Genomic DNA, 21097 nt, shown 5'->3' with positions numbered 1-21097 from the left:
CGCCCTCCCGGCCTCGGAGCAGCCGAGCCGCTCACGCCCCGTGGGCCCCGCGTTCTCCTGCTGGGGTGCAACACCTGGGGGCCCGGCCCTTCCCGGCGGGGGGAGCTCCGCCCCGCGATCCCTCCGGTGGGTCTGGAGCAGGCGGGTCGGGAAGCGCGCCCCGCGTGGGCCCCGGCGGCTCCCCCCGGCGGCTCCCCCCGGGGCGGGGCGGGGCGGGGCGGGGCGGGGGGCGGGCCGCGTGCGCGCGGGCGGCGGGGCGCGGGGCGGGGGCGCGGGGCGGGGGCGCGGCTGCAGGCGGCGCGCGTGCGGGTGCGGGTGCGGGTGCGGGTGCGCAGGGCCGCGGCGGCCTCCTGGGGGCAGCAGCGCCGAGCGGGACGCGGAGGGGAGCGCGGGCGCCCCGGGGCCGGGCGGGCGGACCGAGGCCCCTCGCGGCGCCGGCTGTCGGGACCTGCGCCGCTGCCGCTGCCGCCGCGCCCGGGACGCCGCTGGGTCCCCTCCCGGCCCGGGACCCCGAGCGCCCCGAGCGCCCCGCGCCGCCGGCGGCTGCAGCAGAAGGAGGTCGCGGCGCCCGCCCCCGCCCCGAGCGCCGGGCGCGGGTCCCCAACAATGGTGCGGAGCTCGGGCGCGGAGCCCGCGTCCGCCCGGCGGCCCTAGAGGCGGCGGCCCGCCCCGTGCGCCCGGCCTGCCCGCCCCGCCCCGCCCCGCGCGCCCGGCCTGCCCGCCCCGCCCCGGCCCCGGCCCCGGCCCCGACCCGGCCCCGCCGCGCCCCCGACGGCCGCTCGGGCGGAGAGCATGGTGCCGGCGCCCGGGCTAGTCTAGTCCGCGGCTCCTTCTGGTTTCCGCCGCCTCCCCCTCCCCCCCTCCCCCTCCCCCTCCTCCTCCTCCTCCTCCTCCTCCTCCGCCTCCCGCGGGTGCTGCCCCCGGGTTCCCGGCGTGTGCGCCCCCAGCTGCGCCTCCGAGGGCCGGGTCTGCGCGCAGCCGGACGGAGCCCGCACAGCTGGATGATGTCCGCTCCCAGCAGATTCAAGAAGGACAAAGAGATCATCGCCGAGTACGAAAGTCAAGTCAAAGGTAAGGATGGGAGCGGCCGCCCCGCTCCTTTTGTGCGCCTCCTTGTCCCTGTGCTCGCGGAGTTGCGCCTCCAACTTGGGGGCCGCTCGGAGGAGGCGGCGAGGCGAGGGCGGCGGGAGCCCGTCCCGGTCCCCGTCCCCGTCCCCGTCCCCGTCCGGGTCCCCGCCCCCGCCCCCGCCCCCGGGCTCGAGCCCCCGGAGCCCGTCCCCGCCGCCGGCCGGCGCCCCCGAGCCCAGACCCGCAGCTGCCGCCCCGGCCGGGCCCCCGCGCCCCCGCGCCCCTAACTTAGCCTCCCTCCCCGGGCGCAGCTGCGTCCCCGCCCAGGTGTCCCCCTCCTCCCCTCCGTGTGCCTTTTAACTATCTTTGTCACGACGTTAATTTGTTTTTTGTTTTGTTGTTGCTGTTTGGGGAGTCTTTTTTTTTTTTTTTCTTTCCGAAGTCTGGACACCCAAGTGGTCTAGAGCTTCACGGAGTGCACAGGATTTTTGGACACTGACACCGCTCACTCTGAATTTAGTGGGGTGAGCCCTGCCTTTTAGAAAACAGCTCCCTAAAATAAAAAAATAATAATAAAAAAAGAAAGGAAAAAGAAAAAGAAAGAAAGAAAACAGCTCCCTGGAAGCCTGGCACTGGAACCGAGCAGCGACTAGTGGAATCCGACTCCTCCTCTATAATGGGCAGGATCCTGGGCCATCTTTACCCTCACACGGGGATATTGCTTTATCATTTGCCGGAAGCTTCTCGCCTGTGAAGCGCTTTGAATATTTTAAGTACTCCTTTCAGTCCATTGACATTGTCAACTAAGGAAGCAAGCTCATTAAGGTTGATTAAGCCTTTTTACTTAGTGTGCCTTGTGGTTTGGAAAAAAATATATATATATGTCCTCTTTCTTTATTACAGGTATTTTGTGTGGCTGTCCAAGTGTTTAATGAACGTATATCTCTGTTGTGTTTGTGGGTTGTTGTTGGTTTTTTTCTTTTCTTTCTTTTTTTTTTTTTCTTTTTTCTTCTTCTGTGATCTCTCCTGGGTGGTTTTCCCTATGGAGACAATGGGTGGAGTGTTGAGATAGCTGCTGTTATTTGGACTCTTCAATGCAAAGTTCTTAGCAATTGCTATGTAGACACCTGTGTTGTTTCAGATCCAGCCTTACAAAAGAGCTGCTGAGAGAGGAATTCCCTTACTTGCCTTGGGAAAGGCAGGAGCAGCCTGGGTGTTCTTTTGTGCGGCCAAGTTGTGAAAAATGCCTGGAGTCCTGTGACAGGACCTGGAGGGGTGACCCTCCATCACCCGAGGGTGAATTTGGACCATCTCATCCCGGCCACCGACCTATTGGATTTAGGCTAAACTGTTCAGGAAATAATTTTTAACTGCTTGTAATTAATGTAATTTATTCGTAGAGGAGCTGGTTACACTGGCCTGGAAGTTCTATTAGCAGAGAAGCAATTAAGTCCTTAGTGACAGGTAAACTTTTTAATAAGCGGAATCTTTCTTGCTGAGTGCAACACAGCCTAAAACCTTTCTTTCATTCTAAGGCAGAACTCCGGGTCGCCACTCCTCGTGCCGGTTTTCCCCCTGGCCCTTTGTGGTAGATCTTCGAGGGACGGCAGTGGGGCTTTCTGGCCGCCTGGAGCACTGATCCGCAGAATGCATATTCAAGTATTGGCTTAGTTATTTCTGCTCCAAAGTCATTTGTTCATGATCCAGTCCTTATATGAAAAATAGTCTCAGGATTAATTTCTACCAGCGTGTGCATTCTATTGTTACATGATTACTGATATGCTTGAGATAAAGGCCCTCTATGTTCAAAAAAAAAATCAATAAAATTGGACACGTTACAGTGTTTAGGATGCATCTATCAAATCCAATCCAAGGAAAATTATGGACAAATTCTGCCCCAGAGAAAGTGATCTCCATTCTCTTCAACCTTCCTCATACCGACAGTCTTCAGACTGCTTCAGGACTCTTTTCTACACCTGCCCTGCCCTTCTCATCAGGACCTGTGTCCAGACTTTATTTGCACACATCCTGTTTCTAACCCAGATCATTATATCCACATGCGGTTACGGGAATAGGATAGTACAGTTGAGTCGGATCATACGCACCTTTAATGGCACCGGTTTGTCTGTACTTATAAGCAAAATTAAGAAACGAGTAGAAAAAAAAGAAATAATGACAGTGACCTAGTGCATGGGGCCAAGCTGTCCCGTGCAGTGAGAGTAGGTTCCTTAGTAAGGTTGTGGAAATGCAGGACTCTGGTTTTCTAACAGCCCTATGTCCTGAGTCCCCTTGTAAGGGTGAGCGCCTTACCCTGGCACAGTGCTAGTCCACTGTTTGAAGGTATGTGGTTTTGGAACAACCACCTCTTTTTAATTGCAGCAACTATTTCACCTGATGATAAACAAAAGAAAGGTGGCCTGTTCAATTGCTGAAGGACAACCCGGCTGTGCTGGACAAATAAGACATAGGTCTGTTCCCAATGAATAAAGCCACACATATTGGAGTCTCTGGGTTACTTCAGGGTATGGGTGACTTCAAGAGTCATTTTGGGGGGCGCCTGGGTGACTCAGGCCGTTAAGCATCTGCCTTCAGTTCAGGTCATGATCTCAGGGTCCTGGGAGGAGCCCCGGGGAGGGCTCCTTGCTCAGTGGGGAGTCTGCTTCTCCCTCTCCTGCTTCCCCTCCCTCTGCTCATGCTCTCTTCCTCCCTCTCTCAAATAGTCATTTTTGATTATGTCTGATTTTTTTTAACCTTCTGATTTAGAACTTAAATCTCTGGAGTATTCTTTTTCTCTCTCATTTCCCTAATACCAGTTGCACGAATCTCAGAATTTCTCAGATAATGGTTTCATCTAAAGGAAAGACTCCAGGTATGGGATTTTTGTCATTGTGGCTGCCCGCACATGTTTTGGGAACAGACTTCAGGGAGCTATTCTCAACTGTGAAAAGAACCATCATAGTTGACTATGTAAGACCATAATTGCATTTAGTTGGGTACATCATGTGGAGTAAGTCACTTAGCTTCTCTCTGGCTTTTGGTTTTCTTACCTATAAGATGAGGAGTTTGGATTCCCTCAGTTCTAAGGATCTTTGAGTCTGATTAAAGATGTGTCAGTTCACATTAACCACTCAGTAAAATTTTCAGGCTTTTTGCATTTTCTTTCAGCTGCCTGGTGTTGGGGCAAATCATCTTTGCTTTCACTTTTTTAAATAATGAATTCACAAACACTATGATCATTTGAGTTCTCAGAAAATTAAAATGTAATGCAGTGGGGGATACAGAAAAATAATAAAACCATGTTCAGGAAAGTATAGCACACACAATTGTAAGAGGGAATAGAATTACAAATTATACAAGTTGTCAAAGAAGAGATAGGTTTAAATCAGGGACAAAAGGACCTCACTTAGTAATTTAAAAGGAGTGTGTCAGCTAGGAGAAGAAAGACTTTCATGCACTTAGTCAACTTCCGAAAGATTTAGAATCCAGTAAAGTTAATCTGTCTGCAGGGGCTCTTAAAAAGCAAGCTCATCTGAAGAAGTGTATGAAACACAAACCAGTTGACTATGTTACTTGTTAGCATCTCTGGGGGGAAAAAAAAAAAAAGCTTAGCAGTGGAATAAATCGTAACAACTGGCTAGCAGAAGGTTTGGAGATTATCTGGATTTTAGTATTTTATGCAATTTTTAAAATTCTGCAGCAAAAGTATTGTGGCACACATATAAAAAATACTGGTTCCCATATGGGAACTGAAAGAATCAAAAGACACATTTTGTGAGGTGGAATTTATGGACCGAGAGGTTGTGTTTGTTTTTAATAATGCATGTTGTTCGTTGCTAAGAATTGACAGCTATTATTTGCAATATTTTCCCAGGGATAATCTCATACTCATCTACATGCCATATGTACAGGAAGTGCCAAGAAAATCTGTTGTTCTTCAACCACTCTGCTGCCTGAACTACAAATAGTACGTTTTGGTAGCAGATGGAACGTGAGGAAATGCCAATTCCATTTGATACAAGCCCATGTCATGCAGTGGATTTCAATAGGAAAAAGTGCTGCTGTCACTAATATGGAACCTGTATCCATATCTGATGGTCTTTCATCCAACCTGTAATAGAAAACAGCAACAACTTAAATTATGAATTAAAACTTTATAGCTGGGAGGGACTTGGAACATTTCCTGTCCAACCCATTCATTTACCCAACCCAGGCCAGCATAATGACAGAGTTACACAATTAACTGTAACATACCTGGGGCTAGAACCCAGGTCATTTGTTTTCAGGAACAATGATTTGCTTTTAGATTCCTCACAAGTAGAGCAGGAGATAGAATACTGTTGAGACTTTTTTTTTAAAAAAAGATTTTATTTATTTACACACTCACACAAGCAGGTAGAAGGAGAGGGAGACAAGCAGACTCCCTGCTGAGCAGGGAAGGGAACTCCAGGTGGGGCTCCATCTCAGGACCCTGGGATCATGACCTGAGCTGAAGGCAGATGCTCAACCGGCTGAGCCACCCGGGGGTCCTCACTGTTCAGACTTTACATTCATTGAAGTAACTGTAATTGGACCTCGAAGAGAACAGCAGTGCCTCTGGTCTGTTAACAGGAGGAGTTAAATTGATTAACTGTAACTAAGTTGTTGTTGTTGTTGTTGTTGTTTTTCACCAAGATCATTTCAGGAAACCACAATGTGCAGGCAACAGTTTCACATCCTTGCCTTAGGATCAAGAAAAAAAAATGGTGAATATGTGCAAATATAACTTGCTTGGAATTTTGGTCAGAGTAATTGCAGCTAATGCAATAAACCCTCTGATTTTGCCCAGAAACCCTGATTAGTTTCATGAACCTCAAAATGTATTAAGGAATAGTTTGGGAGACATTTTTGAGCAAAATGCATCCCTCTGAAATTAGTGAAGGTTGGCATGTACTACAGGATGATAAATCTCAGCTTTAACAGTCTGTATGGGTTTGCTTACTCTTGTAAAGTGTTGACCAATTTAGGAGCCACAGATTTTCACCTCTGATTCTCATTTGAGAGTCTTGACTTATAGCTTGGCCAGACTTCTTTTTTGTTGTTGTTTAAAATATTTTATTTATTTATTCATGAGAGGACGGAGAGAGAGAGAGAGAGAGAGAGAGAGAGAGGCAGAGACACAGGCAGAGGGAGAAGCAGGCTCCCTGCAGGGAGCCCAATGTGGGACTCAATCCTGGGTCTCCAGGTTCATGCCCTGAGCCGAAGGCGGGCACTTTAACTGCTGAGCCACCCAGATGTCCTGGCCAGACTTCTTATTTCATTCATGCTACCCATTTTCTCTTCAATTTAAACAGTTAAGAGCTGAAGTAAAGAAAAGGCAATAAGCTATATGTTTCATCACTCTATTTTTTGTTTAATTTTTTGAAGGTAGAAGGTGGGATTAGGGACAGTTATTTGAAGATGTTTTTTAGTTATTTAAAAGTATATTTATCTGTTGGTCCCAAGTTTTTTTGTTTGTTTGTTTGTTTCTTTCTTTCTTTTTAAAGATTTTACTTATTTATTTGAAAACGAGAGAGGAGGAGAGTGAGAGAGAGCACAGCGGGAAGGAGAAGCAGGGTCCCCACTGAGCAGGGAGCCTGATGCAGGGCTCGATCTCAGGACCCCGGGATCATGACCTGAACCGAAGGCAGATGCTCAACCAGACTGAGGCTCCCTCTGAGTTATTTTCTAGTCTTTGGCAGCATGTATATGTGCACTCCTGTTGACATTTCTGGATGGGAGGAAATAGAACATATGGTTAAGAGTAGAGATTTTGGTGTAGCCATCCAGCCTTGCCACTGATCACATGTGTGGTCTCTGAGAGTCAATTTCTTCATCTGTAAGATGAGGATAATACTAGTTCTTTCTTGTCTTTGTAAGGCTTCAGTGAGGTGCTTTGTGGAAAGCTTTATCACAGGCCTGGCACGTAATAAATAGTAAAAATCAGTTCTTGTTATCTGTTTAATTTTAGTTTTCTTTCCGTATCAACTGCTTCTTACTACATTCTGACTTAGATAAGCTTTTTGAAATTCAAATACATAATCACCAGTCTGCTATCTGACTAGATCCCAAAGTGGGTGAATCCTTAATCATCCCGATAGAGTCCCATGTACTTTGGGGATGGAGTGGAGCAAGTTTCATGATGGAAATTAAAAGGGAAATGTGATAGGCAAACCAGGGAGATTGCCAGCTCCTTATAAGTGGATTTTATATGGTTATTATTTTTTATCCAAATACACGCAACAGAGCCTAAAAGCCTATTTCCTGGGCCTCGGCCGCCATGTGTCTGCTTACAATCTTTGCTTTGAATTTTCTTTACCTTGGTTTGGTGATGTTGGTATGGAAAACAAAAACTAGTCCAGTTCAGTGGATTTTATTTACCTGTGGTAAAAAGGGTTTTTCAGATATCAGATTTAAGAATCAGTCCCTGATTTAATTTCATGATCTTGAGAAAAATACATATATTTTAAAGTCAGTGTGGAAATGAAGAATTCACTTAAAACTGTGAATTTGGTTCTGCTTCATGAGACAATACTTTGATTTTTCCCCCCAGCTTTATTGAGTATAATTGACATATAACAGTATTTTAAAAAAAGATTATTTATTTGAGAGAGAGAGAGAGAGAGCAAGGAGAGGAGAAGAGGGAGAGAGAGAGAGAGAGAGAATTCTAAGCAGGCTCCACATCTGTCCTGTGGAACCCCACACAGGGCTCAGTCCCATTACCCCGAGATCACAACACCAGCTGAAACCAAGACTGAGCCACACAGGCATCCCATAAGTACTTTGATAATAAAATTTATTGTTCATGTATCTTTCAAACCTTTCAGTGCAGAGCCTTATTAATAACGTTTATTGAATGAGTAGAGTGCTCATTTGGATTGTCATTCCTTTACAGTGTAAGAATATGGTGATCATTCAAAATTTTGTGGGGTGGCCAGTAAAGTATTTCCAACAAAATTAAATAGAATTCAAATGGTGCGTGCCTTCTTCAGAATGCCATAAAATTAAAGCCAGTCTCAACAGTGGGGAGTGGTTACAGTGGGTAATGGTCAACTAAATGCCACCGGGGGTGGTTATCTAACGTGTATCTGTGGAATGTCACGCAGTTATTACCAGTAGTTTTTGAAGACCGTTTTGGTATCGAGAAATATTTTATAATAATTGGGGGGAAAAAGACTATAAAAGGGTGTTGAAATAATAACGAAAAGTAATCACAGTTAATGAGTGACCATGGTGTGTTGGTCACTGTTGTGGCAGCTTCACAGAGGAGACTGGGCCTTACCTGCCCATAGCAGGCTGTGATGCATGGTGGGAGGAATTGCTGGTTATTCTCACTTCTTGGTACATGTTGTATTTCTGTGTCTTTGGACCAGAAGGAAACCTTGGTAGGTTTCCTGGTTTAATGCAGGAATCTCACTTTGAGCTCCCCTGTCTTTGAGGATGGGGATGGGGCAGGGGTAAAGAAAATCCAAGCAAAATTTGGTCTTGGATTGAACCTCTGCTAATCACAGGACAATTTCAAACTTCTTATTTGCTTACAACTTGGTGATAAACTTGGGTTTTCCTTTGCTTTGAGTTTAGCTAGTGTGTGTGTGTGTGTGTGTGTGTGTGTGTGTGTGTGTTATGGACAGCAACTTCTCTTTTTTGGTATAATACACATACAAATGATAAAGAGAATGATTTCCATTAAAAAAATAATACAAATAATATCTCGACTACTAGCCACCAGGGCTAAGAATTACAACATTAGACCTCATGTTGCTCTTTTCGTGACAAATCTTTCATCACATAGCCTCTGCCACCTGAGCAATTCTTTTTTTTTTTTTTTAAGATTTTATTTATTTATTAATGAGACACAGAGGGGGAGAGAGAGAGAGAGAGAGGCAGAGACACAGGCAGAGGGAAAAGCAGGCTCCATGGAGGGAGCCCGACGTAGGACACAACCCTGAGACTCCGGGATACACCCTGGGCCAAAGGCAGATGCCAAACGGCTGAGCCACCCAGGATCCCCCACCCCAGCAATTCTGAATTGTTAAAGTCATCCTTTTGTTTTAAAGTTTTATGAACATTTGATAGTTTCCTTTGTAGTTTTGATGTACATTGTATTCATACATCAAAACCACAAAGCTGGGATCCCTGGGTGGCGCAGTGGTTTGGCACCTGCCTTTCGCCCAGGGCGCGATCCTGGAGACCCGGGATCAAATCCCACGTCGGGCTCCCGGTGCATGGAGCCTGCTTCTCCCTCTGCCTATGCCTCTGCCTCTCTCTCTCTCTCTCTCTCTCTCTCTCTCTGTGACTATCATAAGTAAATTTAAAAAAAATGAAAAAAAAAACAAAACAAAATCACAAAACTCTTTAGGGTTGCCTGGCTGGATCAGTCAGTAGAGCATATGACTTGATTTTGGGATCAGGAGTTTGAGCCCCCATGTTGGGTGTAGAGATTATGTAAAAAAAAATACAGAGCTGTTTGTGTGCCAGATTTTTTTCATGATATTGAGAAATTGATATTAATTTTTTAAAATTGAAATAATAGCTTTTTGGCACATATAAAAATCTGTGTCCCTTGAATATACATGTTCAGATATTTATGGGTGAAATTAGAGTGTCTAGTATTTACTTCAAAATAATCTGGGGGAAGATGAAGTAGGTAGGAATACAATAAAATTGGCCATGAACTGATAATTGTTGAGTACATGGGGTTCATTATGTTATTCTTCTTTCGTGTATGCTGAAAATTTCTCCTGATAAAAAATTTTAAAAGTAAGTGCTCTTATGACTTCCATTTTTCACTCAATATTATGATATTAAGATTAATCCACATGAGGGGTATCAGGGTGGCTCCGTCAGTTAGGCATCAGACTCTTGATCTTGGCTCAGGTCTTGATTTCATGGTCATGAGTTCAAGCCCTGTGCTGGGTTCCAGGCTGGGTGTGGAGCCTACTTGGAATAAAAAAAAGATGAATGTACATGGATGTATGTAGGTGTAGTTAATTTCTTTTCATTGGTATATTTATTCCAGTGCATGAAAATAGTCTATTCATTCAGTATGACATTTGGGTTATTTATAGTTTTTTTGTTATCAATAATAATAATAGTATAAGATGCTATAGGTGTCCCATAGTGTACATGTTTTTTGAAGTATACTTGCTGTGTCATAGGGAATGAATGTGTTCAACTTTACTAGGTCATATCAGACTTTTCTGAAAATGCTGGGTATTTATACTCTTGCCAGCAGTGGATTGGAGTTCTGCGTCCTGAAGCACTATGGACTAATGTATTTAAGGTAATGCTAAACTATTATACTAAAGAGAACCCTAGAAAATAATAATGTAAAAATAGAGATTTCTCCTTTTCTATTTCCTTCCCTTTTTTCCCCTTTTCCCATCCTTTCTTTCCTTTTTCCTCTCATATAACATTCTGAAGGTGTGCAGAATTGTTTTGCCACCAGAATTGTTTTACCTCACTAAATTATTTGGGTTTTCCTCCTCTGGTTTTTCTGCCATTATCTGGGGAACTGAACTTGTCTGCCTGAGTGAAACTGGGTCTTAAGCATATCCACGTTTTAGCTTGTGGGAAGGAAAATGAGTCTTGAGGAGCACCTGCCTCAGTGTTTTAAAACCCAGGCCAGACATATGCCAGACAATTTTCATTCATTTACTGGTGAGAATTTAACCACACAGCCACATCTGCTGCAAGGGAGTCTGACAAACATTGTCTACCTAAACAGTTCAGGTTCCTGCTACAACTCTATGACCACAGCAAAAGGAGAGGAAGATTTTGGTGGATAACTGGCAGTTAGCATAAAGACAGGGTGGTTTTTGAATTTTTTTCCCTAATTATTTATTTATTTATTTATTTATTTATTTATTTATTTATTCATTCATTCATTCATTCATTCATTCAAGACACAGAGAAAGAGAAAGAGGCAGACACAGGCAGAGGAAGAAGCAGGCTCAATGCAAGGAGCCAGACGCAGGACTCCATCCCGGGTCTCCAGGATCAGGTCCCAGGCTGAAGGTGGCACCAAACCACTGAGCCACCTGGGCTACCCCTGGATTTTTTTTTTGAGGGTAACTCTATTGGGGTGAAACTGTATTTTGTTTTAATTTGTATGTCTTTGATTGCTAAGAAGATAGTGCATCTTTTCACATGTTTACTGGCAGTGTGTTTTGGTCACTAAAATACTTACATTTTTGCCCATTTATCTGTTCATTCCTTGTTAGTACCTTGTACTTACACAATTATAAAAGATATACCTTTTGATAAACAGGTTTGTTTACCTTTTTTAGATGTATCAATTATTAACTTATGTTTGGTATTTAAGCAGTCTTTCCCTACTCTGACGTCAGAAGGTTATCTGTCTATATCCTTCTGTAAATGTTTTAAAAAGTTTCCTTTTGATGCATAGGGTTTTAATTCATCTGACGTTTATTTTTCATACCTTGAGCTAGGATATATTTTTAGTTCTTTTCATATGGTGGATGACCAATTTTTTTAGCTTTATTTGCTAAATAGTTCCTTATTTTATTTTTTATTTTTTATTTATTTTATTTTTTTTAGATTTATTTTTTAAAGTAAGCTCTAGGGCTAGTGTGGGGCTTGATCCCATGGCTCTGAGAGATCAAGAGTTGCATGCTCTACTGACTGAGCCAGCCATGTGCTTCCCAGTCCCTTCTTCTAAAAAGTGATCGATCTATCATCTCCTTCTGTCTTGATCACAGTTTCATATGTGCATGAGTTTATCTCTGGATATTATTGTGTTTCATTGGTTAATTTATGTGTTCTTGTACCAGTATTACATTCTCTTAATTACTATAGCTTTATAATAAGTTTTTTTATCTAATGGGCCAAATCCTCCTTCCTTATTTTTTCAGAATGATCTTGGTCTTTTCTGTTCCAAATACATTTCAGAGATTTATTTATGTATTTATTTGAGAGAGAGAGAGAGAGAGAGAGAGAGAGAGAGAGACTGTGCACACAAGGGAAAGAGCAGAGGGAGAAAGAGAGATTCCTCAAGCAGATTCCCTGCTGAGCATGGCACCCGATGCTGGGCTGGATCCCCGGACTCTAAGATCATGACCTGAGCTGAGGGCAAGAGTTGGATGCTGAATGGACTGAGCCACCCAAGTGTCCCTCCAAATACATTAAAAAAAATTTTTTTTAAAGATTTTATTTATTCATGAGAGACACACAGAGAGAGGCAGAGACAAGCAGAGGGAGAAGCAGGCTCCATGCAGGGAGCCCGACGAGGGACTTGATCCCGGGTCTCCAGGACCACGCCCTGAGCCGAAGGTGGTGCTAAACCGCTGAGCCACTGGGGCTGCCCTCCAAATACATTTTTGAATCAGTTTTTCCTTCCCTGGGAAACCCACTGGCATATTGATTGAAACTATGTGACATTATAAATCAACTAGAAGAGAGTTAACATCTATGTAGTATTAATTCTTCCTACCCATGAATACGAATATCCTCTATTTGCTTAGTTCTTCTTAAAAGATCTTACTGTAGGGGCACCTGGATGGGTCGGTTGGTTAAGTGCCCAAATCTTGACTTCTGCTCAGGGCATGATCTCAGGGTCGTTAGATGGAGCCCCAAGTTGGGCTCCACACTCAGCGTGGAGTCTGCTTTAGATTCTCTCTCCCTCTTGCTCTACCTGCCCCCATGCTTCCATGCTCTCTCTCAAATAAAATCTTTGAAATAAAATAAAATGTCTTACTGTAAAGGTTTATATTTTCTGTTTTGTTAGATTTATTTCATAATATAATTCTTATTACTAATATTCATAAGATCTCTTCTAAAATTGTGTTCTAAATGTTTTCTGTTATACAGAAATGCAGTTTTCAAGCACTTTGCTGGTCTCTTATTATGTCTATTCATTTTCTGGTAAAAAGTACTTGCAAATCAAGACAGTTTTATCTCCCCCTTTCTGAACTCTAAGGCTTTAATTTACTTTTCTTGTATTTTTGCCCTAGGCAGAATATTGACTACAAAGTTAATAAAAGTGGTGACTTTGGCATTCTTTTTTTGTTCTGGATTTAAAGGAATGGTTTTAAGCTCCTCCTCCCTTAAAGGATGATGATTGTTTTTGATTAATTATATATACTCTTCATCAAGTTAAGTAAAATTTCTTGTCTACTTGAGGATTTTAATCATTAATAGGTGGTTGAATGTTATCTTTTTTTTTTTTTTTTGCTTCTAGTAATACTATTTTCTTTAATGTGTTGATGTGCTGAACAATGCTTATAGGTTTCCTAATAAACCATCTTTGTATTCCAGAATTAAACCTCTCTTGGGGTGCCTGAGTGGCTCAGTCGGTTGAGCATCCGATTCTTGATTTCAGTTCAGGCCTTGGTCTAAGTTATAAGTTCAAGCCCCATATTCATGCCCCACCCTGGGCATGGAGCCTACTTTAAAAATAAAAATAAAACTCACCTGTCTTCATCATTGTATTTTATGTATATAAAAATAGTTGGGGGCACCTGGATGGTTCAGTCAGTTAAGCATGTGACTTGATCTCAGCTCAGGTTGTAATCTCAGGGCCATGAGTTCAAGTCCCACATGGAGCCTACTTAAAAAAAAAATAGATTAAAAAAAAAAGTTGGATTCAGTTTGCCAATATTTAGGGTTTTTTGCCTCTCAGTTCCTGAGTGAAACAGGCCTGTGGTTTTCTTGATATGTCCTTGTTTGGGTTCATAGCTCTTACACTAGCCTCATAGGATGTGTTGGAGAGTATTGCTTCTTTTTCTATTTTGTGGAAGAGTTTGACATTTTGGAATATTCCTTTCCTTGAAAGTTTGGTAGAATTATTTGAGTCTAGATATTTACTTTGTGGGAAGAACTTTTTAACTCATCAGCAGTCAGTCATTTCTTTATTAGTTATAGGATTATTTATTTTTTCTATTTCTTCTGGCATCAGTTTGAGTGTGCTATATTTTTCCAGAAATATGTTCATTTTATGTTTTCAAATATATCGATATGTTAATGATAGTATTCTCTTATTTTTTTAAGTGGCTGATCTGTATTGAATTTAAAATACTATTAAAACATTTCTTTTGCTTTATCTCTCTCTTGCTGAATCTTAAAAGAGATTTGTCTATTTCTACTTGTTTTTTAGTACTGTAAGCATTTAAAATGATACATTTCTTTTCTAATATAAATGTAATTTCTAATATAAACATTAGTATTCCTAACAAAGGTGTTTATTCTTTGTTTCTAATAAATATATATGATAATTCTCCTTCAAGTATCACCTGAGCTGCATCTCACAAGATTACATATACAAAGTTTATTAGAATTATGTTCTCAGTATTTTTAATGTTTCATAATGGTTTCTTCTTTGACCCATGAGGCATATAGGAATATGCTTTTAAATTAAAACAAAAAAAGTGGGGATATTTAATTTATCTTTTAAAAAATATATAATTACATTGTGATCTGAGAGTAATAGTGTTTGAAATTAGTTGGGGATTTTTTTCCTCTTTTACTATTCTCTGGAGGATTTCATGTAAGATTGAAATTATCTGACTCTTAAATCTTTAGTAGGACTCATCAGTAAAGTTATTTAGGTACAGTACTTTCATCAAGAAAAAACATTTGTCATTGCTTCCGCATTTATACATTTTCTGATTGACTAGCATAACATTGTTTATAATATTCTTAAATCTTTGTAACCTGCAGTAATGCCTGTTTTTTTTTTTTTTTTTTAATGCCTGTTTTTTATTAATAACAATTGTCGGTGTGCCTTTTCCCCTTTTTTCCTTGATTGACTTTGCCAGAGATATATGTAGTTTATTAATTTTTTAAAGAACAAGTTTTTTGCTTCCTTGATTTGCTATATTGTATATTTTCTATTTCACTATTTGATTCTCCCTGTTATTCTCTTCCTTTTACTTTTTTTGTGAGCATTGTTTTGCCAGTTTTTTAAAGTTCTTATTTTCCAAGTTTTTACTTTCATTCTTTTCTAATGTAAATATGTAAGCTAATAACATTTCCTCTAAGCACTGCTATACCTGCATTCAACAAAGTTTTATATGTAGTGTTTTGGCCATCATTCAGTTTTGTGCATTTTCTATTTCCATTATGACTTTTGCCTGTAACTCATTATGCTTTGAAAAATGTGTTTAAAAATTTTTCAAATATATAGTTATTTCAGTTATCATTTTGTTACTGATTTCTAACCTAATTGCATTGATTTTCTTTGGTATAAATCTTGTATACTATTGAAGGTTGTAAGCTATATCCTCTCTTGGCTCTTTCTACCACCCTTCCCTCTTTAATGTCTCTCCATACGCTTATTATCATTAATCTATTTATATACTGACTTTATCTGGTTTGGAAGCTTTTAAAATTCCTTGCTTATATAGAAAGTGATGTGATTAAATCATATTTCAAAAACACTTTATCCTGCATTTTAGTTTTAAAACCAAAAAGGTCAAACTGGAGTACACAGAGAAAGAGAAAGAGGCAGACACAGGCAGAGGAAGAAGCAGGCTCAATGCAAGGAGCCAGACGCAGGACTCCATCCCGGGTCTCCAGGATCAGGTCCCAGGCTGAAGGTGGCACCAAACCACTGAGCCACCTGGGCTACCCCTGGATTTTTTTTTTGAGGGTAACTCTATTGGGGTGAAACTGTATTTTGTTTTAATTTGTATGTCTTTGATTGCTAAGAAGATAGTGCATCTTTTCACATGTTTACTGGCAGTGTGTTTTGGTCACTAAAATACTTACATTTTTGCCCATTTATCTGTTCATTCCTTGTTAGTACCTTGTACTTACACAATTATAAAAGATATACCTTTTGATAAACAGGTTTGTTTACCTTTTTTAGATGTATCAATTATTAACTTATGTTTGGTATTTAAGCAGTCTTTCCCTACTCTGACGTCAGAAGGTTATCTGTCTATATCCTTCTGTAAATGTTTTAAAAAGTTTCCTTTTGATGCATAGGGTTTTAATTCATCTGACGTTTATTTTTCATACCTTGAGCTAGGATATATTTTTAGTTCTTTTCATATGGTGGATGACCAATTTTTTTAGCTTTATTTGCTAAATAGTTCCTTATTTTATTTTTTATTTTTTATTTATTTTATTTTTTTTAGATTTATTTTTTAAAGTAAGCTCTAGGGCTAGTGTGGGGCTTGATCCCATGGCTCTGAGAGATCAAGAGTTGCATGCTCTACTGACTGAGCCAGCCATGTGCTTCCCAGTCCCTTCTTCTAAAAAGTGATCGATCTATCATCTCCTTCTGTCTTGATCACAGTTTCATATGTGCATGAGTTTATCTCTGGATATTATTGTGTTTCATTGGTTAATTTATGTGTTCTTGTACCAGTATTACATTCTCTTAATTACTATAGCTTTATAATAAGTTTTTTTATCTAATGGGCCAAATCCTCCTTCCTTATTTTTTCAGAATGATCTTGGTCTTTTCTGTTCCAAATACATTTCAGAGATTTATTTATGTATTTATTTGAGAGAGAGAGAGAGAGAGAGAGAGAGAGAGAGAGACTGTGCACACAAGGGAAAGAGCAGAGGGAGAAAGAGAGATTCCTCAAGCAGATTCCCTGCTGAGCATGGCACCCGATGCTGGGCTGGATCCCCGGACTCTAAGATCATGACCTGAGCTGAGGGCAAGAGTTGGATGCTGAATGGACTGAGCCACCCAAGTGTCCCTCCAAATACATTAAAAAAAATTTTTTTTAAAGATTTTATTTATTCATGAGAGACACACAGAGAGAGGCAGAGACAAGCAGAGGGAGAAGCAGGCTCCATGCAGGGAGCCCGACGAGGGACTTGATCCCGGGTCTCCAGGACCACGCCCTGAGCCGAAGGTGGTGCTAAACCGCTGAGCCACTGGGGCTGCCCTCCAAATACATTTTTGAATCAGTTTTTCCTTCCCTGGGAAACCCACTGGCATATTGATTGAAACTATGTGACATTATAAATCAACTAGAAGAGAGTTAACATCTATGTAGTATTAATTCTTCCTACCCATGAATACGAATATCCTCTATTTGCTTAGTTCTTCTTAAAAGATCTTACTGTAGGGGCACCTGGATGGGTCGGTTGGTTAAGTGCCCAAATCTTGACTTCTGCTCAGGGCATGATCTCAGGGTCGTTAGATGGAGCCCCAAGTTGGGCTCCACACTCAGCGTGGAGTCTGCTTTAGATTCTCTCTCCCTCTTGCTCTACCTGCCCCCATGCTTCCATGCTCTCTCTCAAATAAAATCTTTGAAATAAAATAAAATGTCTTACTGTAAAGGTTTATATTTTCTGTTTTGTTAGATTTATTTCATAATATAATTCTTATTACTAATATTCATAAGATCTCTTCTAAAATTGTGTTCTAAATGTTTTCTGTTATACAGAAATGCAGTTTTCAAGCACTTTGCTGGTCTCTTATTATGTCTATTCATTTTCTGGTAAAAAGTACTTGCAAATCAAGACAGTTTTATCTCCCCCTTTCTGAACTCTAAGGCTTTAATTTACTTTTCTTGTATTTTTGCCCTAGGCAGAATATTGACTACAAAGTTAATAAAAGTGGTGACTTTGGCATTCTTTTTTTGTTCTGGATTTAAAGGAATGGTTTTAAGCTCCTCCTCCCTTAAAGGATGATGATTGTTTTTGATTAATTATATATACTCTTCATCAAGTTAAGTAAAATTTCTTGTCTACTTGAGGATTTTAATCATTAATAGGTGGTTGAATGTTATCTTTTTTTTTTTTTTTTTGCTTCTAGTAATACTATTTTCTTTAATGTGTTGATGTGCTGAACAATGCTTATAGGTTTCCTAATAAACCATCTTTGTATTCCAGAATTAAACCTCTCTTGGGGTGCCTGAGTGGCTCAGTCGGTTGAGCATCCGATTCTTGATTTCAGTTCAGGCCTTGGTCTAAGTTATAAGTTCAAGCCCCATATTCATGCCCCACCCTGGGCATGGAGCCTACTTTAAAAATAAAAATAAAACTCACCTGTCTTCATCATTGTATTTTATGTATATAAAAATAGTTGGGGGCACCTGGATGGTTCAGTCAGTTAAGCATGTGACTTGATCTCAGCTCAGGTTGTAATCTCAGGGCCATGAGTTCAAGTCCCACATGGAGCCTACTTAAAAAAAAAATAGATTAAAAAAAAAAGTTGGATTCAGTTTGCCAATATTTAGGGTTTTTTGCCTCTCAGTTCCTGAGTGAAACAGGCCTGTGGTTTTCTTGATATGTCCTTGTTTGGGTTCATAGCTCTTACACTAGCCTCATAGGATGTGTTGGAGAGTATTGCTTCTTTTTCTATTTTGTGGAAGAGTTTGACATTTTGGAATATTCCTTTCCTTGAAAGTTTGGTAGAATTATTTGAGTCTAGATATTTACTTTGTGGGAAGAACTTTTTAACTCATCAGCAGTCAGTCATTTCTTTATTAGTTATAGGATTATTTATTTTTTCTATTTCTTCTGGCATCAGTTTGAGTGTGCTATATTTTTCCAGAAATATGTTCATTTTATGTTTTCAAATATATCGATATGTTAATGATAGTATTCTCTTATTTTTTTAAGTGGCTGATCTGTATTGAATTTAAAATACTATTAAAACATTTCTTTTGCTTTATCTCTCTCTTGCTGAATCTTAAAAGAGATTTGTCTATTTCTACTTGTTTTTTAGTACTGTAAGCATTTAAAATGATACATTTCTTTTCTAATATAAATGTAATTTCTAATATAAACATTAGTATTCCTAACAAAGGTGTTTATTCTTTGTTTCTAATAAATATATATGATAATTCTCCTTCAAGTATCACCTGAGCTGCATCTCACAAGATTACATATACAAAGTTTATTAGAATTATGTTCTCAGTATTTTTAATGTTTCATAATGGTTTCTTCTTTGACCCATGAGGCATATAGGAATATGCTTTTAAATTAAAACAAAAAAAGTGGGGATATTTAATTTATCTTTTAAAAAATATATAATTACATTGTGATCTGAGAGTAATAGTATTTGAAATTAGTTGGGGATTTTTTTCCTCTTTTACTATTCTCTGGAGGATTTCATGTAAGATTGAAATTATCTGACTCTTAAATCTTTAGTAGGACTCATCAGTAAAGTTATTTAGGTACAGTGCTTTCATCAAGAAAAAACATTTGTCATTGCTTCCGCATTTATACATTTTCTGATTGACTAGCATAACATTGTTTATAATATTCTTAAATCTTTGTAACCTGCAGTAATGCCTGTTTTTTATTAATAACAATTGTCGGTGTGCCTTTTCCCCTTTTTTCCTTGATTGACTTTGCCAGAGATATATGTAGTTTATTAATTTTTTAAAGAACAAGTTTTTTGCTTCCTTGATTTGCTATATTGTATATTTTCTATTTCACTATTTGATTCTCCCTGTTATTCTCTTCCTTTTACTTTTTTTGTGAGCATTGTTTTGCCAGTTTTTTAAAGTTCTTATTTTCCAAGTTTTTACTTTCATTCTTTTCTAATGTAAATATGTAAGCTAATAACATTTCCTCTAAGCACTGCTATACCTGCATTCAACAAAGTTTTATATGTAGTGTTTTGGCCATCATTCAGTTTTGTGCATTTTCTATTTCCATTATGACTTTTGCCTGTAACTCATTATGTTTGAAAAATGTGTTTAAAATTTTTCAAATATATAGTTATTTCAGTTATCATTTTGTTACTGATTTCTAACCTAATTGCATTGATTTTCTTTGGTATAAATCTTGTATACTATTGAAGGTTGTAAGCTATATCCTCTCTTGGCTCTTTCTACCACCCTTCCCTGCTTTATGTCTCTCCATAGCGCTTATTATCATTAATCTATTTTATACTGACTTTATCTTGGTTTGGAGCTTTTAAAATTCCTTGCTTATATGAAAGTGATGTGATTAAATCATATTTCAAAAACACTTTATCCTGCATTTTAGTTTTAACCAAAAAGGTCAAACTGGAGTATCTAACTTTAATATACTGTGGGAAATAGAATTCTAATACTCATTTTCTGAGGCTATCAATATATGATTTTTATTAATGAGATTTAATTGACATATATCGGTTTCAAGTATACAATATAATGATGTAAATATTGCAAAATGATCACCACTATACATCTGATCAACATCTATCATCACACATAGAATTTGTTTTCTTGTGATGAGAACTTTTAAGTAAAATTTATCCCCAACGTGGGACTTAAACTCACAACTCAAAGATCAAAAGTTGCATGCTCTTCCAACTGAGCCAGCCAGGTGCCCTGTGATAAGAACTTTTAATATCTACTCTCCTTAGCCCTTTTCAGACAATTATTTTAAATTTTTCTATGTTGTTAACACAACAACCCTATACATTAAATTATTTTTTTTTTTAAATTTTTTTTTTATTTATTTATGATAGTCGCACACAGAGAGAGAGAGAGGCAGAGACACAGGCAGAGGGAGAAGCAGGCTCCATGCACCGGGAGCCTGACGTGGGACTCGATCCCGGGTCTCCAGGATCGCGCCCTGGGCCAAAGGCAGGCGCCAAACCACTGCGCCACCCAGGGATCCCTCCTATACAATATATAGTTCAAGTTACTGTGAGAAGGTATTAGTCTTGTGTTATATCTTAAAGAATATTGTAGGGTCTGGTCCTTACTATGTAAAATAATGTTCATAATCCAAGATCGATACACTGAGTAAGATATACATACACAAGAGAGCGAATAATACTACACTAACAGTTTGAAATTCTTCACATATAGGTTTGCATCTGCACCTGGGAAAATCCAGGATATATGGATTCTAGGGATGGAAATGTGTAGTGAGGACTCCAGTAATGGGCAGAGTATGAAAACATCCACATTTTGTAAATAATCTGAGATACTATTGGAAAATCTCTGGGGTTTTGTTATTGCTAATCATGCAGACTCTGCTCTTTGATTCTTGCAATTTGCAGGTTACAGTTTCTCTCTTCTTGTGGATCTATGTCTACCATTTTCTTTCACTGGAGTTCTACTCCAAAGCTGACTGCAAAGACCTT

The 21097-nt window shown here is 40.1% G+C and overlaps 1 protein-coding gene across 4 annotated transcripts in view; it reads left to right on the top strand.

Moving 5' to 3' along the window:
- Positions 1-289: 289 nt before the first annotated feature.
- SRGAP1 (SLIT-ROBO Rho GTPase activating protein 1) overlaps positions 290-21097 on the top strand; it is a 271551-nt gene continuing 250743 nt past the window's right edge. For all 4 annotated transcript variants that reach the window (XR_005987824.1, XM_041755347.1, XM_041755346.1 and 1 more), the window contains exon 1: positions 290-1071. Coding sequence is in view for 3 of the 4 variants with exons in the window: in XM_041755347.1 (XP_041611281.1) it covers positions 1002-1071 (70 nt within the window). In the remaining variant the exon portion in view is untranslated. The remainder of the gene's footprint in view (positions 1072-21097) is intronic.

Source organism: Vulpes lagopus, chromosome 5 (genome assembly GCF_018345385.1).
Source record: "Vulpes lagopus strain Blue_001 chromosome 5, ASM1834538v1, whole genome shotgun sequence".
Lineage (NCBI taxonomy): Eukaryota > Metazoa > Chordata > Mammalia > Carnivora > Canidae > Vulpes > Vulpes lagopus.
This window is presented reverse-complemented; position numbering and strand designations above follow the sequence as displayed.